Source organism: Ictalurus punctatus, chromosome 13, assembly GCF_001660625.3.
Source record: "Ictalurus punctatus breed USDA103 chromosome 13, Coco_2.0, whole genome shotgun sequence".
Taxonomy (NCBI): Eukaryota; Metazoa; Chordata; class Actinopteri; order Siluriformes; family Ictaluridae; genus Ictalurus; species Ictalurus punctatus.
The window spans coordinates 4,718,139-4,745,000 of NC_030428.2; the positions used below are offsets into that span (position 1 = coordinate 4,718,139).

The 26,862-nt window shown below is 39.8% G+C and overlaps 1 protein-coding gene across 11 annotated transcripts in view; it reads right to left on the minus strand.

Moving 5' to 3' along the window:
• The window catches only part of tanc2b (tetratricopeptide repeat, ankyrin repeat and coiled-coil containing 2b), a 210,984-nt gene that overhangs the window by 27,309 nt on the left and 156,813 nt on the right, over positions 1–26,862 (minus strand). For all 11 annotated transcript variants that reach the window (XM_053685064.1, XM_053685057.1, XM_053685059.1 and 8 more), the window contains 4 exons: positions 20,195–20,343; positions 15,218–15,380; positions 13,968–14,210; positions 3,885–4,013 (listed from right to left, as the gene is read on the minus strand). In XM_053685064.1, coding sequence (XP_053541039.1) covers positions 3,885–4,013; positions 13,968–14,210; positions 15,218–15,380; positions 20,195–20,343 — 684 coding nt within the window. The remainder of the gene's footprint in view (positions 1–3,884; positions 4,014–13,967; positions 14,211–15,217; positions 15,381–20,194; positions 20,344–26,862) is intronic.

The window sequence follows — 26,862 nt, forward strand, 5'->3', positions numbered from 1 at the left end:
TAGGTTTCCTGTTTTACTGAAGTAATTTGATGCAATACTGCAACTGTCATTTACCTGCTACAGAATTTGCATATATTTGAGTTTACTTTGACATCATTTCCATTATGTATGCTTAAACAACTACGGCGGCTTGCGTAAGTTTATTTTTGTTGTTTCAACCTGATATTTTACTGTATGTAGATTCATGAAACATTATTTTAGGTCCATTTCAGTTCCAGACTACAACACATAGTAAAGATCAAGGGAGAGAATACACTACACTCTCACCGGCCACTTTATTAGAACCTGATTATTCATGCAATTATCCAATCAGCCAATCATGTGGCAGCAGCGCAGTAATATAAAATCATGCATGTACAGGTCAAGAGCTCAATGTTCAAAGTTTCAGTGACTTTGACTGTGGTATGGTTGCTCATGCCAGATGGGCCAGTCTAGAGATGGTGAACACAGAATGGCGCAAAAAACAAAAAACATCCAGCGAGCAGGAGTTCTGCGAGTGGAAATGTCTTTCCGATGAGAGAGGAGGGGCGAATGGCCAAACCGGTTTGAACTGACTGACTCAAATAACCACTCTTTACAACCATGGTGAGCAGAAAAGCATATCAGAAGGCACCAGAAGTCAAACCTTGAGTTAGATAAGCGATGTTTTTTTTTCTTCTAATCTTCAACTTTTCAAATATTAAAGAGGCCAGTGAGTATACAGTATTATGAAACATTTTTAAAAATCTAATTGAGCATTTTTCTGAATATATATTCAAATTATGGTATTGATACTTGTATTGTAAGCATTTATACACACTATGTGTGTCTCTGTGTGTGTGTGTGTGTGTGTGTGTAATCATGTCAGAACTGTGGTTCCTTGGAAAACAGCAGATTGTTGTATATTAAGATTATAAGGGATAATACTCATATGGTGAGAATGTGATGCGCAGGTTCCATTTCACCAAAGTGTGTGTGTGTGTGTGTGTGTGAAATCTAAAATGGGCATCCATTACAGGACTGAGACACAGCACATTCAAAAGAACTCCTTCGCACTCACTTCTTAGTACGATGGAAGTGTGCTCTTATTCTTATTGAGTAAATCTCTCTCTATCTCTGAAACTGCTTTTTAGTGTGTGTGTGTGTGTGTGTGTGTGTGTGTGTGTGTGTGTGTGTGTGTGTGTGTGTGTGTGTGTGAGAGAGAGAGAGAGAGAGAGAGACTGAGTGTCACTCTGGAGAAAGGTTAAGCTCAGTGTAGCCTGGAGGGACAGTGACACTGATGCTCAGAGACTAAGAGCAGACACTAGTGCCACATGGGCTCTGTACAAACACTCTAACACAGAAGAGAGGAGAGCAAACAGAGTGAGGCACCAGATTAGGAAAAGAGAATGGTTTTTAATGTTTAAACACCAGCTTAAAACACTTTGATAGAGAGCTGTGTGTGAGTGTGAGCAGGCTGTGTAGGCTAGGGGTTGACTAATACACTAGGCGCCACTGTGGGGATGTATATTAGTCAGGGAGGTGGAAAAAAAAACCAAACAGAGAGGCAGACGGTAAGGAGATACAGGCTAAACATACTTTATTAGTCTGAAAATATTTCAGAATAGATGTTGCAATTCTACAGTCAACCGCACACTGAGAAAAGTCTTATTTATTTATTTATTTTGCTTTAATGGAACCTAATCACTAATGTAGATGTGTCTGTGGGCTTTTAATCACATTCACGCCAGCTTCCAAAGGAATTCTTCCAAAGTCAGAATTGAGAAGTTACTGTCCTTTAAGGCTAAATAAAATCTTTTCATCAATCATTCTGCCATGATCAGAATTGTGTGAAAGAGTACAGTCCCTACCGCAGGTTGTACATCACCATCCGATCCCACTCGGGCTACTTTTCAAGGTGGCTGTCACAGCAAGTTTAGATCCTGATACAAACTCATTTTCAGATGCTACTAACGCCAGAGTTGAACATGACAGTTAAACTCCTGGGTCACCATCAGCCTTGTAAATCATCCCAGGCACTGCTGTAGATATAACAAGGACTCTGCTGATGGACATGAGCTTCCATGCTTCTCAGTTTCAAGATCAACGATTTCAGCTGAGCTGCTACGGTGTCCTCATGAGTCCATTTTAAGAATATCCTCAGTGCAGCCTAAAAACACTGATGCTAGAAAGGCATTTATAATAAACGATGACTAGTCGACTGGGAAAACATTTCATGTTGTGAAACTGACATTTTGTACTATATATAGTTCTCAAAACAACTTTCCTAAACTGACATAGGTTTGTCTTTCGCATGTCTTTCAACCACATGCAAACCTTCTAGCATTTTAAAGCCTGGTTACACTTAAAAGTAAAAAGTAAGACCATTTCATTGAAAGATTTCTTTCTGACTGCAGTGCAGGAGCATCCCAGACATTCTGACAGAATGATTAGGCTTATGTCCATTTCACTACAGCAGTTTGATCAAACTGTGCCATTCACTGTGAGAGAAAATCACATTTTGCTAGCAAGGTTTTAGACATCTTTAGGTACACTGACCTAAACGGACAGTTATTTTACCACTGTGTTTGCTCATTTTTCTTCGTATGCAGGAAGATTAAAAAGTAAATAAAACATTTCCACATGATTTTCGTGAAAGATATTTATGGTTTCTTAAAGTTGAGGTGTCAAACGTTGTGTTTTCTTAAAGTTGAGGTTTCTTATTGTTGAGTACCTGTTACAGGTAGAAAAAAACAAAACATTTCAGACCAAACTTGATTGTTCATGTTTTTGGACTATTTGCCAGAATTCAGCTGCACACTTGCTTTGATTTAGTCCTTTTAATGGTACGCTTGATTCCGTATTTCGTATTCCTATTTTTATTGCTGCAAGTCACCAGTTGCTGTACTATGAAGTCGCCAGTAGGCGTTCCTACTACTGGTTGCCATAGTAACATTTATCACTGGGTGGCGCAACAAGCATTCCACGTTTGACAACAAATCAGTTTTCTAGCCGCTAAAACTAAACATTCTCGAGGGAGAGTGTTTGTATAAAAAATTCACCAGTATATATATATATATGATATCCTGCGAGATGAAGGAGGAGCAGTGTGTGCGCTTCACCATTGCGGCCATCTATCTGCAGTGAAAGTGCACGATTCTGACTGTCTGGATCCAACGAAACAATTCAGACTCCCAGGCAGCAGGGCGGATCATGTCTCACGTGCGCTCTCCCGTCTTCACTCCCGTTGGTAGTCGCTTCACCAAGTCGCTCCAAATTTGCATAAAGTTCAACGTTTCTCAACTCTATCACGTCGCTGGACACGCCCACATCTAGTCACCGATGCTCGCTGTCGCTCATGTCGCCGGAAGTCTCCAGCTCTTATTGAAAATGCATTGTGTCTGGTCTACGTGTAGATTTAGATTCTGGAGTTTATCTAGAAGTAGTAATTGTATATTCTGTCCTCAAATCTAATGTATGAACCCTTAGGTTAAAACAGACTATTTAAATGGCAGATTCATTACTAGACCTTAAGCATAATCGTTACCTAGCTTTGACTTGCTGACACTAATTGTACTGGTATAGTAGTGTGTATAAGGCTCTATGCAGCCCTGAGGAGAGGGCTTTCTATAAATACACGCTTTAAAATACTTTATATTTGCCTGTCTCCATCAGTCTAATGCATATTAATTGCAGCAAAAAACAAAAAAACAAACAAAAAAAACACTTATTTACAGCTTGACCATTTAATTAATGATTGAAAATGATTAATAGACGGAAAATAATTAATACTAGATGTATTAGTAGACATTAGTAGTGCGTTCCGAAGAGTTCCTAACTATAATAACATAACAACAGTTATACACACACACACACACACACACACACACACACACACACACACACACACACACTAGGTACATTACCTCTCAGATCCTGGCCAGATCGTCCGACGGCCATGTTGCTTTGGCGCGCCATGCGCAGTGAAGTCCGGAGTGGAGCATGTCTCTGTTCATCCAGATAGGCCAAGTCCTCCAGGTGAGCCGAACTGGTGGCTGATGGTGCGGAGGAGAAATGGAAGACAAAACATCAGTGTTTGAATGAATGAGCAGAAGAAAGCTTTATGATAACTCACATAATGAGACATGGCGTTACATCATAACACACAAAATCAGACACCTCCATTTGATCTTTTAAGATCATTTACGAATCATCATCTTTAGTGTCCTGGAACAGAAAACGTCAAGGAATGAGCCGAAGAAAGGTTATAGAATATTTAAATGAAAATGATGAGAATGATGTATTACATCACAACACACAATATTAGACACCTCCATTTGATCATTTAAGATATATTCAAGAATGATCGTATTCATGGCCTCGGGAACTGTGTTCTTCTCCGTCACACCTCGGATGGTGTGTATTATGGTAATTGAGGGCAGAATTACAGGATTTAGTGATCATGCATTTCTGCCTTCATGTTTGCCTACACACAAACACTAAAAGCAGAATATGAGCAGCGTTACAGCATGAGTTCATTGTTTCATGACCAGAAAGTTCAACTAAACCAACAGAGGACTACTACATCCATTTGGGGGATTTCTGTTTCAGTGAAAATAAAGCATTTTCCCAGCACTTTCTTTCAAGATGGATCTCCAGACCTTTTCTATTATAACATAACATAGATCAACTTTGGCCGAAATAAAATACGAGTATAAAGAAAAGACAACAGTTGGATTTCGAACTGGAAAGAAATGACGTTAGTTCCTGATTCCGAATGCCCTGAAGCAATGCAAACTATTTAGCTAACATTATGCTGTCAGTTTGTAATTTACATAATTTAATTGCAATGCTCAAACGTATTTTTGATGGATTTGTATGATGAATCAAATTATAAATGTCAAAAAAAAAAAGTTGATTTGCAGAAGTTTGTAAGCGGCATGCTCGTGGAAAGCATCCTTGGCTGTCACTGTAATCACGACATGTAACTTTCATTTTCTAGCCAATTTAGTCAAACTGGCAGGCGTGCATAGCAAGCACAATGAAGAGATAAACATTTCATTCTTGTAGGACGCACTAATGTTTTCTACTGAATGTTATTTGGTTTAATTATCATGGAAGAAACAATTATTTTTCAGCATAAAAGCAAAACAATCAAGAGAACCTTAAACATCTCTGTGTTTGGGATGTTCTTGTGTTTCTTTCTGTTCGAAAATCATGCAGCTGTTGCGCACTTTGCATCACTTCTGTGCTGTTGAATTCTCATTTCTGATTGGTGAGAAGGTGTTGACTAATGCGCTATAACAGTAGTGCCGGGTGTTATTCGAATCACAAGGTTATATTAATGCGCTCGTTTCTATAGTAACAGCGAATGCGACTTCTATTGTGGACGCTCTACAGTATGTAATCAAAGCCTACTTAAATGATGGTTATTGATGGTGGCTTATGCAAGGTAGCTTAGTGGTTAGTACGTTTGCCTCGCACCTCTGAGGTTGTCGGGTTTGATTCCCGCTTCTGTCCTGTGTGTGCGGACTTTGCATTTTCTCCTCGTGCTTCAGGGGTTTCCTCCGGGTACTCCGGTTTCCTCCCTGAGTCCAAAGACCTGCGCTGTAGGCTGACTGGCATCTCTAAATTGTCCATAGTGTGTGAATGGATGTGTGAGTGTGCGTGCGATTGTGCCCTACGATGGGCTGGCACCCCGTCCAGGGTGTCCCCCGCCTTGTGCCCCAAGTCCCCTTGGATAGGCTCCAGGCTCCCCCCGACCCTGTGTAGGATGAGCGGTACAGAAAATGGATGGATGGGTGGATGGGGTTGTTATTGTACAATAACATATAATGCTTCTATTCAAGAAATCCTAAATGTGAATTACATGCAGGTGATTTCCATAACCTGATTAGCGCACCCAGGGAATCAACTTAAGCAGGCGCGTAAACCAACTCTGAATACGTGAAACCTTACCCATGTTACCTTTTGGATTTGAGTCGCTGACTCTGATTATGGCCCATTGTGAATAAGTGTCCTGGGATGAGCACAGGACGGAATGCAGCTTGTGTAAGCCTGTACGTTGAGACAAATCAGGCTCGCTTGACTCGCTGTGCGTGTGTGTATGTGTATACGTCACGTCTTACATACCCTAGAGAGCAGCAACTGACAACGCAGTGGAAAGCAGCTGTTCCAGTATTTCCCTCTGATAGACAAGTATATGGTGATATTGCTGAAAATTAGCAGTAGGTTTATTAGCAGTATAGTTTACATTTCTCTTCTTTGAGCAAATGCTTGCCATAAAATCCAAGAGACCAGGCTGTGAAATGTGTGTGCACCGATATCTACGCCCATGGTAATAAACTTACCTCATTTCCCTCTTTCTCTATACTATTAAGCAAACTCATATGAACTCATATTCTGCTGTATCTGCAATGCAGCACACTGCCATCTCTTGGGTCTTGCTCACTGATGCTGAACTTGGTGAGTATGCAAACCATATTTGTGAGTGAGTCTGTGTGTGTTCGGGCAGATCAGACTGCCAAGACAAGTACGCATGCACGCCTCTACAGGCTATGGCTTTTAACAGTTTTCCCATCTCCAAGTAGACTTACATAAATGAATAAAAATGTTCTGAAAAAGACTGCGGAAGGAAGAAGCAACACTGCAATAAAGAATTAATTCGTACAGTGTCCATTTCCGGTCATATTTTCACGCCCCAAAATAATAAAGTTGATCTATCATTGCCAGTTTTGTTGTACAGATTTAGCCGTTTTGAAAGTGATGCACTTTAACAGTGTTTGTGTACTGGATGCTGTATGTCATGTGCGAGTACGAGAGCACACGGGCTTTATGCTTGCTTCCAATCGTCATATATTCCTATTATTCCCATATGTGTGGTAGACTGGGAAAACTCATTGAACTTTACAGGACCAAAGATAAAAAGATGTTCTGCTTTAACATCTCTACTTTAAGAAACAAATATATTATTCTACCAAAACAAGTGTGGAAATGTTTTTTATTTTGACTACGTTCTATGATTTGCTTTGGCTAACTGCCTGCAAAGTTCATGTAAAAGTAAGGAGCCAGGTGGTAAAAACAGTCAGTCTGTTTAAACATGTCTAAAACCTTGCTAGCTGACTGGATTGAAGCAGAACAGTACTGACTGAATGAATGAATCAGTGATTATTTCCCTGCATGAACAGCGATCAATGAAGTAAAGAAACGACGATGAGGCTCGTGTTTAAATGCCGCGAGTGAATTTTACCTCAAGTGATGAGACACAGAGTGATGTGGATGAAACTGATCATCAAAGTGAGAACGCATTGTATCATTTTTTACAATTGGACAGTAATGTTTTTTTTTTTTTCATCAGTAGATTAGGTTATAAATGTAGAGGTAGGTAGTGTACTATCCTCGAATCCTCGAATCTGAAGGTGTTTAATTTTCTAGAACAGTCTCTGTGACAGTAATGCCGGCAGTGTTTTTGTTTCAATAGTAACAGCTCATTGACAGGAACTTGTATGGCGGATGCACCACGTAAACTAGATCTAATAATAAGCAGATTTTATTATGTGTTGTTATTTAACAAAGAAAGTTTATAATTGTTTCAGGAGTTTTCAGGAAGAAGACATCCATCCATCCATTCATCCATCTTGTATACCGCTTTATCCTTTTTACAGGGTCATGGGGAAACCTGGAGCCTATCCCAGGGAGCATCGGGCACAAGGCGGGGTACACCCTGGACAGAGTGCCAATCCATCGCAGGGCACAATCACACCCATTCATACACTACGGACACTTTAGACATGCCAATCAACTCAACTGACTGGGGGAGGAAACCGGAGTACGTGGAGCAAACCCCCGTGCTGCAAAGAACATGCAAACTCTGCACACACAGGGCCACGGTGGGAATCGGACCCCCGACCCTGGAGGTGTGAGGCGAACGTGCTAACCACTAAGCCAGGAAGAAGATATTTACGTATTTAATATTTACGGAAGGAGTCTCCAGAGTCAGTGCTTTGATGCGATCAGTACGATTTTTGCCTTGAGAGAGTCTTCAGGACAGATGCCTTTCTGGTTTCTGGGTAACATGACAAGACAAGGCTGGTGAGGGAACAACTGTTTATAGCTGCTCATGTTCTTGATCATCCTTTTCATTAGGTTATGTCTCCTTAAAGCACCTCACTGAAGTTTATATATTAATATGCCCTCTGCTGTCTGGACATTTTATGAGCCAATGAATAACAGTCTATTAAATAAATATAAGTTGGGATGAATTTGACTCAGGGGCAGTTAATAACAAACTGACTCTTGCACACAATGTACCAAGAGTAACGTTTATCCCATGTGTTGCAGAACATAGTTTAGTGCGACAGCTTTTCCTCCATAACTTCTCTGTCCCCTCTTTGCCTTAGCAGCACAACAACACAACACAAGATAAGAGTTTATTGTAAGACCTTAATTTCCCTTCTCGAGAAATAAAATCTTATCGCATGATCAAGCCTATTATCTGTATATCCTTGGAAAGTGCATGTTGGTAATTTCATGCCTTGCGCACCTCTTTCAGTGCAACGAAACAAATCCGTGTATACGAGAGCACAACGTGAGGTGTTGATCATTTTGAGAAAATTTACTTAAGAACACTGAGGATATCGGCACAACATTTAAGCACAGCACAATCATCTGATAATTTGGTGATCCAAGCAGTGTCATGCATGAACATAATGTGCACCGCAATTACAAAAGGCCAAGGAATAATGTCCTTGATAATTATAGTTATGCTTGTGTACGGCAGCAGACGGATGTGACTGCTAACAGAGAGCTCAATAACCTGTTTAATTGGAGCTTCCAGCTGTATCTTTAGATCATAGGTATTATGAGGAGCGAAGAGAACTGAAAGCCATACAGCTTCAGAGCTTCATGAAATAACATGAGACGTGGATGTGCTGCATTAACTATGCAGCACTGATTGGAAAGGTGCGAACGAATGACCACACCCTGCTGTTTATATTCCACTTCACTGAGCTCTTGATGAAGATACACGGCTAAATCCCTCCGTGCAGAATAGATGCGCACATCACAGCTTTTAGATACAGCCTCTTGTCCTTGTGACAAATAGCTGTGATTGTGTAGGTCATCGGGATTGCTATCGACCGTGCTGCCTTCTTCTTTCTCATCTTATCCCTCCATTATTCCTTCCTTCTTTTTTGTGTCATTCTCCCATCTCTCTTTATCTCTATAGATTTCATGTTGTGTTCAAAGGGATTTGGTGATGGCTTAAAGCTTAGAGTGTTGATCTGCTCTATCATGGGAGTTCAACGAGTCCTCCTTTTCTACTTTTTGTCTTCTCAGTAGCAGTTTCTGTTGACAATCCTGCACTTTTTCCTCACTCTTCCCCTGCTTTCCTTTCTCCCCCTCTTCACATCAGGTTATAACAATTTTCCCTGCCCTTCGCCACCCTCCTCTAGCTCAGTCTACCCCTGAACGCTATATACATTGATGATTTAACACACCTTTCTCTCCAGACCCTGCGGTCCACTGTTTTTCTTCCTATTCATCTCGAATAACACTTGCCTTTTTGAAAGGCCCTTTTTCACCCTTTTCTTTTCTTTTAACGAAACGCACACTCAGAGGCACAAGATCGTTCTAAAGCGTTGATTGCTCACACAATAACCCCAATCAGAGAGGACACACTGTTTATATAATTGACATCGTTCCAGAGACACTGGATGAATCTTTGCTGTAAGGGAGTGTTGATTATGGGCAATGGTCATGATTGTCACACTCATACACCACTTATTCAGTGTTATCAGCACTCACCTAAAACACAACGCACTGCAGTTATTGCTGTCATTAGGGTTTAAGTGGATGCCATTCTATGGTACCAAATTAATTTACTGTTAAGCAAATGGAGCGGTGTCATGAGTGGCATCGCGTTCAATGTCTCCCAGCTATTGCTAGCTTGAGAAATGAAACAATGAAGGTATAGAAAAGAGACAATATCAGCATGAATCATCATGTCCTGTCTCCTCCTCGCCAGCAGAGGTCCCCCGCTTCTGATGAGTCAACATTATTCACACCACATATTGTATGCATGTCACACACACACACACAGAATGCGAAGTTTTGAGCCCTATTCATGTTTCCTACCCACCAGGAAACTCTTTCACACAACAGCTACCAACCAGGGAGGGTAAGGGCTAACATGCTTCCTCCAAGATACATGAAGCCAACCTCCACATCTTTTCGAACAGCTACTCATGCTGCCTAACACACTCAGAGGAAACTATTGCCCTCTTCTGCATATATGAGAGTCAGAGACACCCACGATTTCTCTACAACGGGTTGGAAGAGAGTTTGCCATCCTTCCTACCAAGAAAGCATGGCTGTCTTAAATGGTTATGGCATCATCAAGATTTGACCTCTCAATCTCCAACGCTTTTCTTGTGTGCCACTTGGGAACCCTTATTCTTTCCTGGCTTTCTTTTATTGTGGTTTTGGATTGTGGACTTTTAACGTTTTGTTCGTTTTTTTTTATTTTTTATTGTTGTTGTTTTTTTTTTTTTTTAAACCTCTGCACATGTAGCTGTAAAACACCTGAGTGTTACAAACAAATAACGTGAGCTCTGGTTATGGTGTTACAGTGTTATGCCACACAAATATTTGCTGTCTGTGTACTGGTTTCTGACCACAAGAAGACGATTTCATGTGAACAGCAGATATATGTCAAGACCTGGACCAAAATAGAGCACGGAAACAGTTAGTAATCATATTACTAAAGGATAATGCACTGCTGAGGGGCTCTGCATTATCGTCCAAAAAAAATCAAATCACATAGGTAGCAAGCATCTCATATTAAGAGTGCTGATGTAGGATCATCTCTCTGGTTCATATAATCACATTCAGCCAAAGCCACAATTGATTGGTAAACTAACTCAGAGTGGTTTGGGACAACTCCAGACATGTCAGAAGAGAGGTGATGGTACCAAAAAAAAAAAAGAAAGACAAACTAAACTAGCTTTTAATTAATGGGGTGAGCACGAGGAACCATATACTGAATGAATCAGAGTCTGCAGCAATTTATGCTTTTATGTACTCCAATTTTCACCAATTTTAGATGTGCCTCTTTAGATGTGACTATTGTTTTATGACTAGGGTCTCTACGACTAGTATTTTGAAATGTCCCCCATCTTAAAGTGTAACAAAAAGAGTTTTTCCTCTACCCTGCTGTTTCATCCCACCATTAGAAGGCATTGTAATGCTTTACAGTGCTGGCATTTGAACCATAAAATCATGAATCATCATAAAACACTTTTTAAGCCCACTTTACAGGAAGTTGGGACATCAAAACCTGTTTTTGCACTACTCCCAAAAAGGTGCGTCCAATCATTAAGTCAGATGATCGTGCAATGGTGGTAGAGGTTGTTTGATTTTTGATATTTAAAAGCTTTTGCGCTATAATGGATTAATGCCATAAAGAGTAACGACGCCAAACAGGAAGTGAAATGATATCACTGACTGGGAAACTTGAATTCATATAGGATAATATACTGCTTACTACTGACAAAATCACGCAGTGGTTTCCTTTCCTGCGTCCACTTTTGTATTAGAAAAGGTGTCTGCAGAAAAGGATAAGATCGGCCATGACAACAGACAGGGAACAAAACTAGCAGAGCAAGCAGCCATTTTCTACTAATAAGGTGCAGCCGCTGAAGCTGGAGGCCTAGGGCTTACTGCAGATAGTTCTACACTTATCAAAAACAACAAACAACAAAAAATAGAAAAAAGGAAAAAAAAGAAAAGAAACAGCTCTTAACCAGCAAAACCAATCAGCTGTGAGGAGAAAAACCCTGCTGGTCAGGGGTTTGGGGGTGGAGTCTTTTTGTCAACATAACAAGAAATTATTTTCATGATTACCGTTAACGTAATTGCATAAATAGCAAACCGTCCTTAGAGTAACTAAACGTTTAGAATAAATAAATAGCTAAAATCATCAACTTGCTATGCACTAGTACCATGCCAACCTGAGTAATGCTTCCTTCCAAACAGGCTTCTGAAGCCTTTGGATTGTTCGAAAAGTAGAATGTGGTTGAAAAAGTCACTCTCTGAAACTGTCCCGTCCTCCAAAGTGAATGGTCAGTAGGGATGTGTGATTGAATGGGAGACGTCTGACACTCTCCTGAAGCGCATTTATCACAAACAGTGTTGGGCCATAGCTGGTCTCACAAGCCAGACCTTTAGCGTTCACTAGAGACGCTGGTACATTTTGTCACTAAATACAGGCAAGAATGCACAGAAAAAAGCCATTTCAGTGGCTAGGAGATGAGCAACCACAGATCTTTTCTGATAGCCATTGATAAACATGGGAATATGCACTTCACACCAAACACCGAATCATAATTCATAAAAGCGTACACTTTTTCAATCCAGTGACTGCATCTTGCTCTGAAACTGATTTTCTGCAATGCACAAAAGATCAAACGTTTGTTTTCCCAGTAGAAAGTGCTGAGTGCCAATCAGATTACAGCCTTCAACATTCTGAAGAGTGGAACCAGAAAAATGTACAAAACATATCAGACATTCCACGGGCCCATGGGAGGATCATTTGAGGATGAGACTAAGCTTTTTTCTTTCAGGTAATGGAGATGTTTCTTATGGAATCAGTCTTTACATATGGATAGACTGATAGATGAATAGATGGATAGATGGATGAATTGATAGATATACAATCAGAGACACAGATCACTTTATTAATCCCAGAGGCAAATATGAAATTATGGAATCAATGTTTACAGATGGATGGATGGATGGATGGATGGATGGATAGATAGTCAGATAGATGGATGGATGGATGGATGGATAGATAGATGGATGGATGGATGGATAGATAGATGGATAGATAGACAGACAGATGGATGGATGGATGGATGGATGGATGGATAGATGGATGGATGGATAGATAGATGGACAGATAGACAAATAGATGGATGGATGGATGGATAGATAGATAGATGGATGGATGGATGGATGGATGGATAGATAGATGGATAGATAGACAGATAGATGGATGGATGGATGGATGGATAGACAGATGGATGGATGGATGGATGGATGGATAGATAGACAGATAGATGGATGGATGGATGGATGGATAGATAGATAGACAGATAGATGGATGGATGGATGGATGGATGGATAGATGGATGGATAGATAGATGGATAGATAGACAGATAGATGGATGGATAGATGGATAGATAGACAGATAGATGGATGGATGGATGGATGGATAGACAGATAGATGGATGGGTGGATGGATAGATAGACAGATAGATGGATGGATGGATGGATGGATGGATAGATAGATCGATAGATATACATTCAGACAGATAAATCACTTTATTAATCCCAAAAGCAAATACAGAAATTCATGTTTACATGCATGTGTTTAAGGATTTTTGTACATTAATTTATCTTTTAACAGCTTACTATATTCTTAAAGAATCTTGCACATTTCATTTTCAGATGAGTCACATTTACCTTCACCTTTAAACTGGTTAAAAAATCAAAAGCCTTGAATTACATAGTAGCCTACTGATTATATATATCCAAACTGTGTTTTTTCAATCGTTTATTCAGAACATGCTTTCAAAGAAATATTCAAACCGACTATATATGATCTTGCTTGTCATTCTTCTTAATTAAAGAATTTTACTTGAATAGACAATAAAACACAAGCTTTTCCCAGACCACTCCTTGCTATTTAGCAACATTATTTTTAATTTATTTATTTATTTATTTTTGCTGTTGCTGTGACACCCTAATTTCTCCATCTGGGGATTAATAAAGTATTATCTTATCTTTTCTTATCTTATCTTGCATGCCTCCTTGTTTGATGGACAGCTAAGATCCTCCCACTGTTAGTAAATATCTTGAATGCTCCAGGTTTCGGAAGCACTTCTGACAAACCACAAACCAGATAGATTGGGAACCATTAATGGGAACAGGCCTTAGGGTATAGACTTACCTGCCACAGAGTTAGGGCGAGGCATGAGGTACAGGGGGGTGGGGTGAGAATAGTGGTGGGTGGAGCTGGGCTCAGGAATCTTGTTGAGGCTGTGGGTGGAGGCAGCCATGTTTTCGTCAAGGCGGTAGAGGCCAGAGTCGAGCGTGGCACGCTGTGAGTGCCAAAGTTTGAGACTGCTGGCGCGAGTGCCCTCGCCATGCTTGGCACTGCGATCTGCAGGCTCTGAGTAACTCGTCAGGGTGGCTGAGTATGAGTGGAGAGAGGGATGTGGAGAAGGCAAAACAACAGTCATGAATAAAGGATAAAGACAATCTGCCGAGCTACAATTGCATTTTTTTAAGTAAATGTGTTTAACCTGGAACAGAAGGCTTTGACTGAATATCTGCAACAATAGTGTACCACTAAGTAATGATTCATTTGTTTGAAAGCAGAAAAGTATTACTGCGACTCTACTCATACACCATAACTTTCACGTTCGTATGATCCTGAAGCCTCAATATTGAAAACTATGCAATTTTGAAAAACATATTTATGTTGAGCTTTCATGAGTTCTACAGGAAAAGGTGTTTGTAAATTAAGCTCTATATCTGTGTAATGTGTTCTTTCAGGGATTCTTCCATAGGGCAGAATTTTTATGCTGTACTAAGCGTTTACTGAGAGACTTTTCAGCACAGCTGAATTATTTGCATTAGAACAGCTTCAGGCAGGACTTTTCTTATTAGATGTTTATTGTGTACTTTTAAATTTGCATTATATCGTGTGTATTTTAAGTGTTGATTGTCAGAATTCTACAGCAGCAATTAGGCTTCTAGTATGAGTGATTTTTCAGTCTTCTAAGCTTTGTTTTCACTAATCATGATTTATGAATGCGCTGCCAAACCTGTCCTGTGGGTGGGGCTTACGCTCATTGGTGAGATTTGGATTAAGAGGTGGCGTAAATTCTTCTGTGGCGTAAATTCTGGAAAGCGTTCTGGATGCAGTTCTGTATATAGAGTTTGTACGTTGTAGTGGAAATGACTTACCTATTTAGTCAGGATATTATTTCGTAATTATTATTTGAGGTTTGGGTAGTCTGTCATATGATGATTTTTTCGAGATGAGCAGAAAAATACACGCAAACTCGGCCACATAAATGAACACTATCAGACACGGAATGTCCACGTCAGTGCTTCTTAGTCATGCACACTGTTCATTGTTTTATAAACTGCAGCAAACCAAAAAATATGTGTGTATGTTGATGTGTAACTCACCGATGATGCCACTGTCTCTGCTTTCCAGCGTGGAGCTGGGGCTGTTCACGGCCTGTCCTGGAGCTCCAGCAGGGAGAGTGGAGCAGGGACTGCAGGCTGGAGGAGATGCTGTGCTGCTGGTCAGAGTGGAGCATGGACTCATCCTGGCGCTCACCCCAACACCCTGAACACACAACACACAGCTCTTACTGACTGTCCCCGCATGTTAGCACGAAGCCTAACTTAACTCCACCAGCTCAGGAGTCTATGGCACAGACATTAGGCTATCGGTTCTTAGCCACATGGGGTCGTCAGGGGTTTCATTTATAATATTCATAATGTAGTTCTATACATATCAACGTTCTATGCATATCATATTTATATTCCAGAAATAATTAAAACTGTCAGATCATTATTAATATAAATTAAATTAGCCTTCATTCAGTTTGGATCTTCTTAAATTCATTAAGGCAACAGTGACGCCATCATATCCATCAATTCTGTCATTTTCACTTTGCACATCCACACTTTCTAACAAGAAACACTAGTGCCCATAAACTAAGCAGCCGATATTTCAGTCAATTATAAACCTCAGCTCTTCTCATCAACACTGTTCTTGTATAAAATTCCTGCTTTAAGTTTTTGCTATTTGCTCATTTACGCTGTTTTCTCTCTCTAATATATTTACTGTTCGTCTGATTTTTGAGGAGAGAAAGGCCTACATTAGTCCGCAGGCAATTCTCAGTGTATCAGCGCTTTAATGACGGCTCCGTCAGAGCTAAAGCATGTGAATAAAAAATGCATTCAAGGAAAAAAACAAAAACAGCAACAACATAATATCCAAATAGCTGGCATAAAGTAATACTCTAATTAGAGGTAAACTGCTTTGAATGTGAAACGGAATCTATTCAAATGAATATTGAACATACACTACATGAGAGGAATGGAACAGGATAGAGTCTAAAAGAAGAGAATCTGCAGGAAATTAAAATCTACTTTGAAAAGCTATTCTTCTTAGACCTTCGGGTTTCCACAGTCGGAGCCAAAAGTTTACAAAGACCTAAGCTAAAGACATTCAGACTTAAGTTTTCACAACTCCACACACTGCCATTAGCATACAGTTCCTGGGATAAGTCTATTAGGGTATCTACTTTATTTCCATAAGAGACAGATTTATTTCAGCTTATATTTACTAAATCAGATTTTAAGTGGGTCAAAAGTTTCCATACACTTTGGTAGTATTTGGTGGAATTTTCAAAAACTTCAATCAAATTCTTGGGGTAGCCTTTCACAAGATTCTCCATCCATCCATCTTCTATACCGCTTTATCCTTTTCAGGGTCACGGGGAACCGGGAGCCTATCCCAGGGAGCATCGGGCACAAGGCGGGGTACACCCTGGACAGGGTGCCAATCCATCGCAGGGCACAATCACACACACACTCACACACCCGTTCATACACTACGGACACTTTGGACACGCCAATCAGCCTACCATGCATGTATTTGGACTGGGGGAGGAAACCGGAGTACCCGGAGGAAACCCCCGCAGCACAGGGAGAACATGCAAACTCCGCACACACAGGGTCACGGTGGGAATCGAACCCCCGACCCTGGAGGTGTGAGGCGAACGTGCTAACCACTAAGGACAAGCTTCTCACAATACTTTTTTCTTTTTTCTTTACCTTTTACTCCTGACAGAACTGGTGTAACAGAACTTTGTGAGCCTCCTTGCTCAAACACACTTTTTAAAAAAAAAATTCATCGCACAATTTTTCCATTGGATTCAGATCAGGGCTTTGTGACGTCCACCTCAACACTTTCATTTTGCAACTTAAGCAACTTTTAATCCATACAAACACACCCACAGAATTACAGCTGCGTCATTCAGTCAGATGGTCTGCGGTGCTCTATAATACAGCAGAATCCGAAAAAAGCAAAAGCATGTACAGTGGGGGTTCGATGTATTGAACGCGTCAACATTTTGTTCAGTAAATATATTCCCAATGAGGCTATTCACATGACATTTTCACCAGACATCAGTATTAACTTTATTACACCACTTTATTTAAGGACTTTAATGTTGTGAATTCTTTATTTTTTCAGGTTTCTTGAGTTAATTCTGATGTCTGTTGAAAAATTCATGTGGATAACCTCATTGGAAATATATTTACTGAAAAAAATGTTGACGCGTCCAATACTTATTTCCCCCACTGTATTTTCCCCCAGAGGCTAAACCTAAGAAAATAGTACACATTATTAAAAGAATTAAATATTGGAGTTTGAATGGGTTTCAATGGGGACATTTTTGTCCTTAAGGTTGTGTGTGTAACTATTTTGTGTACCTAATTTAAAATGAGGGTGAAATATTAAAATTCCCATAAAAATACACACCTTTTGCAAAATTTATGCTGTTTGCATTAACACAGACAAAAAAAAAAAAAAAAGAAAAAAGACAAAATGTCCGTAGGGACGCACAAGGGTTAAAGTATGTTTAGAATCATTGTCCTGCTACAAGATCTAGTTGTGCCCAAGCTTAAATTTCCAAGGTCTTGAGGTCCTTAGTATTTCTAGATAATCTTCATGCTGCTATCTATTTTTTAAGTGCACCAGTCTTAAAAGCAAGCAACACACCCTCACAACATGGTGCCACTACCCCCATGCTTCACATTTCGGATGGTGTTCTTCAGGTTAAAAGCCTCAACCTTTTCTCTCCACACATAGCACTGATCATTATGGCCAAAATGTTAAATTTTTGTTTTATCTGATGAGAGAGCACGCCTCGAAAAGGCTTCAACTGCAAACTTCAGTCGGGATTCTTTTATGCCAGGATCTGCTTCCTTGAGCAATAGCCTTTCAGGCCATGTTGACGTAGGACTCTTATAATGGTACATACTTTGGTTCCTGATACCTCTGATTCCTTCAACTCCTTTGTTGTCGCCTTGAAGTTCGGACCAAAGTTCGTTCATCTCTTGGAGTAAGTTCGTGTCTCTTTCCTCAACAATGCGGTCCCAAGATTTTTATATTTGCATGAAATTGTTTGTAAAGATGCTTTTGGTCCTTCAGTTGTTTGGAAATTGCTACTATGGAGGAAAAGGACTCTAACACCTAATTATGATGATTGGCCAATCAGAAGCGTCTTGTTACATCATTTCTGTTCCTTCTGCAAACTTTCAGACCGTTTAAAAAGACAGTCGACGTGGGGTATTTAAACTTTTGATGCATTTGGAATTCTGATATAGTGAATTAAATTAAGCTGAAGTAAAATCTGTCTCTAATTGATTGTTTTAAAAGTACATCTGATGTAAACAAAGATGCCCTAAATTTATTTTCCTAAAGGAATGTACGGTAACATGAAAGGTCTGGAGTTGTGAATCCTGAGCCGTGGTCCTACAACACGATCAACTCTTCATCCAAGTCAAAAAAAAAACAAAAAAACAACAACAATATTTACACTCAACATTTAACACTATCATTAGACATTTAAGGCTAGTGAACCTGTATGATAGAGACAGACAGGTTGAACAAAGTGGAATTGGTAAAGTTATACTACTATTAGTACTACTACTACAAATAATAATAATAATAATAATAATAATAATAATAATAATAATAATAATAATCAAAAGCAGAATGCTATAGCAGCGTGAACAACATTCTTTCCTTTTGAAAGAATAAAGGGGTCTATTTTTTCTAACTGAGAGGATTCTGATTAAAACACACACACACACACACACACACACACACAGAGCGCTCCTCTGTCACTGACTGAGAGAAAAAGAAAGAGAGAGAGAAAGAGAGACAGATAAATAAAGAAAGAGAGAGAGAGAGAGAGAGAGAGAGAGAGAGAGAGAGAGAGAGAAGACGAGTTCTGGCTCTGGCTCTGTATATCCCATTCAGCCAAAACGGCTGTCACACACTGTGACAGGGCTTGCTCTGTTCCTCCATCCTGGCTCATTTTTTCCCTTCAGCCTATTCATTCCCTGGAGCCACTGACTGTCACATAAATAATTATTTCTATCGCACCTTTCATTTCCAATAAAATCACGAGGCGCTTTACATGGTAATACAAAACAAACCAAGTGACAATAGAGTGAAATGAATAGACCTGAAATCAAAAATCAATAAATAATAATACTTAATTACTAAAGGCTGTATACGGAAATGAGTTCGGAGCACGTAATGAGGATTTCATACAGAAATCGTGAACAGCGGTATTCAGATCTCTTCGGGCTTAAACTCTATTCAGAAGCTACACGGGGTGTAACTAAAACGGAGGAGTGTCTCAGTTACCGATATTTTGTGCGATACATTGGCTCAAGCGAGGAGCACTATAAAGTCCAGCGCCACTGTCTGAGACTATGATGTAACCAATAGGTCAAGCTGAAATTCTTGGTTTCGGCTGTAAATGCTGTGGAAAGCTGTTTAAGGCCAATATTAAATACAGAACATGACACTGTTAACTAGAGTAATAAACTGTATCATCTCTTTAAAGTTTATCTCAAGGATTGAATTTTTTTTTAATGAATAATATTATGAACTACAATTATTTTAAATTGATTATTATTTTGGTATTTCATCACTTAAAATATTAAATGACACGCTCCTAGGATACATCCCAGGATGAATAGGAAGCGCTGGATCAAGTGCTATTTTATAAGTTTTCAAATAAACCAAAAAACCTTGACTGTTTTCGGGTTTAAAGGCAAGTGCTTGCGTTTAAAGGCGTCTAGCTGCTATAGAAAATCCCCGTCACACTTGCTACTCATCTGGCAACCTTGGACGTGTAAACTACACACGGAACATTTGTGAAATCTGCTATGGATTAAACATGTGTGTAACCTGACTCGGAATACAGAATTTTCCCCACAAAAATATTGATATCAACTCTGAATTGCACCCCCAAAAACCCCCAAAACAAGTAAAAACAAACATTTTTAAACAGCTGTTTCTTCCTCAAATATCTACAGTGTCTCTCAGAGTGAAGTGAAGTGGCCTACCTGCGCGTCCTCAGCCTCATCCATGCTGTAGTGCAGCTCCGGAGGGCCCTCGGTCATTTTGTCTCCGAGCAGGAAGCCAAGGCGAGTCATCAACGTGTTGGCAGCCTCATCCACTGAAGGAGGGGGGCCAAGCTCCTCACCTACTTCCCCTGATGGAGAGGGAGGCAGAACGATAGTGGGAGTTAAATGAAGCGCTGATCTTGAGACTCCATGAAGAATCACTCGTGTAAGTTCATCTCTCGTTAGTTATACAGTATGTCAGCTTCATGACTACCACATCACAGCAGAAAAAGCCCATAGATATGACAAATAAAATAACTACAGGGTGTCCCAAAAGTCTCTAAACACAGGGGACTATGTTTGCCAGCACCACGACGGTCACGCCTTCATCAGTGGGTGTTGGTGGACGTCCACTCCTCAGTTGTTATATATACACACACACATACATACGGGTGCATCTCAAAATATAAGGATGAAAAGTATGAAAAATTTTGGAAGTCATTTGACTATAAAAGTGTTCATTTCCCCTGTGTACAGTGACTTTTGGCACATCTGTAGAATAAAAAAAGTGATATGACAAAGAGTAGAGGGTTTATATATCAGCATCTTATATAAGCAGGTAGCTTCACTGAGTACAGTGTGTGCCTGAGGATGGTATAGTTGCTGAGGGGCTGCCTGACACACACACACACACACACACACACACACACACACACACACACACACACACACACACACACACACACAGCCTAAAGCTTTTCAATTCCTAGGATATAGCGAGATAGAGTAGAGACAGCGAGAATAACAGATTTCTGCATTTCTGTTATCTCTGCAGTACAACCATAAGGAGGGTGAGAGAGAGAGAGAGAGAGAGAGAGAGAGAGAGAGAGAGAGAGAGAGAGAGAGAGAGAGTCAGTGATGGATAACACACCTGTTCTGAACCATGCCATTCCACCAGCTCCAGGAAATCCCTACTCGTCCAAAAACAACTGTGTGTATCGATCAGACACTGCGCACAAGCACAGACTCTGTCACACCTCCAGATTTTGGCTGTCAGCAAGGGGGCTATACGAGTATGTAGATCTCTGTCTGGGTGTGTGTGAGGTAATGGTCGACACACACCCAACTCCCATGAGGCAACGCCCACAACAGTCTCTCACACACCACTATACACAGACCTCATGCTATAAGATGAAGAAAAACAAGTGGGATTTTAAACTTAAGGCAGGATTTTGTGTTATATATAGTTTTAGATTTAGGCACATATCGATCTTTTTTCTTTTTTTTCTTTTTTTTATGAGGGAGAGATTCTGCTAGTGATTCTATTTTATTTCACACTGGTGCTACATATTACCACTTTTGTCTTGCACCACTGACCTAATGCATAAGATTTCCGTCTTGAACTTAAAACAGGGAATAAACATATACTTCTCTGTGCCATTGGCCTTTAAACATCCTGTTTTCATAGTCAACTTTTATTAAACTAGCCATATCATTAAATCTCTCCTACCGATTTATAAGCCACTGCATAATTTCCTGCAATTGCAGTTTTCCTGCAATTCAAGTAGTTTTCAAGTATAAATGCATGTGATTGGATAAGCTGCAAGTCTGCTGGTATAAAATGCAGAAACCGCAGTGGTCCGTGATTAGAAAAGTACGTCTCTGCTACAGCGCTTGGTTCTGTTGAACTATTTTGCTGGGTCTGCATCCGGACTGCGTTGAAGATCAATTGATCAATTTTTTTCCTTCAAATCTCCAAAACCTAGAGATATGGTTATCCAACTCATCTGCATACACTACAGCACACTCTGTAAGTCATCCCTCATTCCAGAAACCAGCCAAACTGCCCTTACATCATGATGATATAGTGCAGTCTTATGTAAGCGATAGTATCTTTAACAAATGACCCAGAACAAAACAGCGATACTGACAACATCAAAGACATACCTACTGCATCCTATATTGTTGTGTTGTGTTGTTATGCAGGAAAAACACTGTGTAGACTGTGTTGCGTCTGAGAGCATATTAGATCAAACCATCAATGTTCAGGTCCTGAAGCATTTAAGTAACATATATGTTTATACAGAGCTGTAAAAAAGTATTTGCCCCTGTCCTGATGTCTTCTGGTTTTGTGTATATCTCATACTACATTGTTTGAGAAATGAAAACAAAGTCAAAAAGATAAAACAAAGGCAACATGAGTAAACACAAAATACAGTTTTTAAATGATCATGTTATTGATTGAAGTAAAAAAATTATGCAATACCAACTGGGCCTGTGTGAAAATGTATTTGCCCCCTTAGTTGCTAATTTCCAAAATATATGAAACTGAATTGATAACGGGGTTTATCTGGACTAGACACAACCAGGCCTGATTACTGCAAACCCTGTTCAATCACATCAACACTTAAACAGAACTTTTTCAACAGCATGAAGCTGGTTAAAAGGTCTTACCCAGTAACACACTATGGCAAAGCTGAAAGAAAGTCCAGAAATGAAGAGGAAGAAGGTGATTGAAATACATCAGTCTGGGAAGGGTTACAAAGCTATTTCAAAGGCTCTGGGACTCTAAAGAACCACAGTGAGAGCCGTAATCTCCAAATGGAAAAACTCAGCACAGTAGTGAACCTTCCCAGAAGTGGCCGACCTTCCAAAATTCCTCCAAGAGCACAGAAACGACTCATCCAGCAAGTCACAAAAGAGCCATGGACAGCATCAAAGGATCTACAGGCCTCTCTTTTATCAATACAGGTCACTGTTCATGACTCCACTATCAGAAAGACACTGGGCAAAAATGGCATCCACGTAAGAGTGGCAAGGTGAAAACTACAACTAACTCAGAAGAACATTAAGGCTCATCTGAATTTTGCCAAAACACACCTTGATGATCCTCAAACATTTTGAGAGAATGTTCTGTGGGCTGATGAGTCGAAAGTGGAACTGTTTGGAAGACAGGTGTCTCGTTACATCTGGCGTAAAAAAAAACCCAAAAACCATAACATAAGTGATAACTGGACCTCACTTCATTACCTTTCTACAACATTAAACACAACTATAAATGGTATGATATGTTCTTTAATACATACATAAAATGTAATCGTTTGCAATTTGTTGTGGCGTAAGAGGAAAAAGCACAGGGTGTGTGGTAATAAAAATCAGCTTCAGGGTGGTAACAGTAACTCTACTTTGTGTCGGAGTGCATCATATCACCCTGTCATTGATTATATCCCGATCATTATTATTTCTTCTTTATCACTCAGACTTGCATCCTGTTATTTATAGGTATATGTATAGCCCTAATATTCCCTTGCTTGTTTGTGCTTGTTACCTTTGATTCTGAAGATATACAAGGATTTGCTGAGTTCCATCCCTGAGAGACTATTCTAAATATCAGATTCTGAGTGTCTGCTTTTGTCTCCCCACTGTGGACTCAAGGGAGTACGGGAAAAGGTTATTAAGGCTTTCATACAGGACTATATATATAGCACATGAATTGGATTGAGATCTGGGGAATATGGATGCCAAGTGAACACCTTCATCTCTTTATCATGTTCCTCAAAGTGTTCCTGAACAAATATTGTATTGAGGCAGGACGCATTATCCTGCTCAAAGAGGCCATTGTTATTAGGGAATACCGTTGCCATGAAGGGGTGTACTTGATCTGGATCAATGTTTAGGTAGGTGGTACATGTGAAAGTAATATCTACATGAATGCCAGGACCCAAGGTCTCCCAGCAGAACATCGCCCAGAGCATCACACTGCCTCCACCGGCTTGACTTATTCCCATAGTGAATGTCTTCCCCTGGTAAGCGATGCACACGCACATGGCCGCCCACATTATGTAAAAGAAAACATGAATCATCAGACCAGGCCACCTTCTTCCATTGCTCCATGGTCCAGTTCTCATGCTCATGTGCCGATTGTAGGCACTTTCGGTGGTGGACAGGGGTCAGTATGGGTACTCTGACCGGTCTGCAGCTACGCAGCCCCATTTGCAACAAGCTGTGATGCACTGTGTGTTCTCACACCTTTCTATCATAGCCAGCATTAACTCTTTCAGCAATTTGTGCTACAGTAGCTCTTCTGTGGGATCAGACCAGACGGGCTAGCCTTCGCTCCCAACATGCATCAATGAGCCTTGGGTGCCCATCACCCTGTCGCTGGTTCACTGTTTGTCCATCCTTGGACCACTTTTGTTAGGTACTAACCACTGCATACTGGGAACACCTCACAAGATGAGATGCTCTGACGCAGTCATCTAGCCATTACAATTCCGCCCTTGTCAAAGTCACTCAGATCCTTACACTTGTCCATTTTTCCTGCTTCCAACACATCAACTTCGAGAACTTACTGTTCACTTGCTGCCTAATATATCCCACCTTTACAGGTGCCACTGTAACAACATAATCAATGTTATTCACTTCACCTGTCAGTGTTGTTAATGTTATGACTGATTAGTACATGATCACTCATTCATTCGAATGCGTTTTGTGGGAGTCGTATTTATATCTCAACAAGATTTTATGACAAGCTTTCAAAAAACATGGTTACATCTCTAATGTGTACACTGTCTGAAACAACTCATTCAGTTTTCTCTTTTGCTTCTTCTTAACTATTTTATGAAACAATTTATGAAACATTTGGGATATATACCAGTTCTGTTGCTGATACATGTTTTACACCAGAACAACACACACCAGACAGTGAGGATGTGTTCATTATTGATTGCAGTTTCCACACAGTTGAAGCTTTCTTTCAGAAAATTCTCTCTGAACGTGGACTTTAGGCTTGTTAACTAATAGAGCCTAGACAATGTATATTAATCATATCATGTCTTTCATGCTGATACATAGCTCAGGCTCTCCTCAGAGTTCCTTGTCTTTACTTAATACCCTTGACAGTAGCCATTTCATATCTCAACTGTAATTGTGTTTATCCCTGCTAATGGGGTTTAAACGAGCAACAATCCTAACTGGTTAAATGCAGAGGGTCCAACATTGCTAATAAGGAAATTCTAGCAGGCAAAAGCCTAGCATATTTCAGTGGAAAAGATGGCTCCATGCTAGTAGCATAAATGATAAACAGAGACCTGACCAGAGACTACAGCCCTGCCCTCTTGTTAGGGGTCCCAGCACAACAGGTTCTGAAAACGTATTGCTTTTGTTAGGTATATTTTAATTTTCTATTATTTCACAAAACTAATATTTGCAAATTCATTGGCCAAAATTCATCTAGATTAAGTTGGTGCAAAGTGAAAATAACCGCTACCAAGAGCAAGTATATTTTTTGCGTCTTGCGTCCTTTCCCATTCGGTGAATTGGCTTTTATGCCAGGAAAATATTATTTGTGTTTTTGGCACAAAGAAGCAGAAAAGAGCAGTTTTCAAGTGTCTCCAATAAAAAAACAAAAAACAATACACCAATTGAAATGAGAGATTTCTGATTGATCTTTCCTGGCAAATATGTTGTATGCTTGATATTCAGGAAAGCACAGCGAGATTGAGAGAGAATTTTAAAAATGCGAGGACTGAATGCTAATGTTTTTAAATCCTGTTTATAGATGCACTGAATGTGTTCACTGTGTCCTGTGATGGACTAGCATCCCATTAAGGGTGTGTCTCCATTTCATTCCCAGTGCTCCTGGGGATAGGCTCTGCATCCATCATGAGCCTGAACAGGATAAAACGCTTACCGAAAATAAACTATTGAAAATAGTTTGAAGTAGTTTGATGACCAGAACTGTGCTGAGTGAATCCACTAGAGAGAGGTACATGGTGTAAGTTATAGTATTTCCTCTGCAGAACATACACCATGTACTATACTAGAACACTGAGAGACCGTCCAGTTGAATAAGTCTGGTACAAGCATTTCTTTAGAGCACATATTCCAAAGTTCTAGAGCTGGTGTCTAGTCGTCATTTTAGCCTTGCATTTTATTATTAACAAACTGTATTAAAGCCCATATTACCTCTAAACAGTAGAGAATTTTTTGTCACGGCCTTCACTATTTTAAGGTCCACACTGCAGTGTTTTGTTCTATTTTTCTTTATTGTCTTATTCCTTCTCTTCTTCCAACACTTTTCTTAATCATTGCTTTACATGTTTGTTTTTTTTGTAATCAAATACTACATTTCACTTAATACTACATTCTGAAATATACATATACAATAGGGGTGGAATGCAGTGCTATTATCTGAATCTGTATCAGTTTAGTGCCCAAAATATTAGCAATGTTTTTCATAGCTGGATTTATTTGAATTTTGTTTTTATGTCCTAGAAACACTGGAAAATGGTGAAAAAACACGCTTGCTGGAAAAAGAAGTCATATAAGTCACATATTCTAACAACAAATAGCATTTTGAGGAACATAACTGTATTCAACTCCCGAACCAGACGTCCTGTGGAATTTTCTTCTATCTTCTAAGCTTTCTATCGTCTGTCTAATGCCATCTTGCCATCTAATTTAAATTTTTATCACATTTATGTCCATTTTTGGGTTTTGTTATGTTCCGAAAGTTTCGCCCGACATGTTATCAGAATCAACAATAAAACTGGGACAAACTTACAGTGTTGCCGTGAGTCAAACTGGGGCCCTTTAAGCTACATTTCAGTATAATTCTTGTGTGATTTTATGGATATATTCTTTTTCTTTTAATAATGATTATTTTT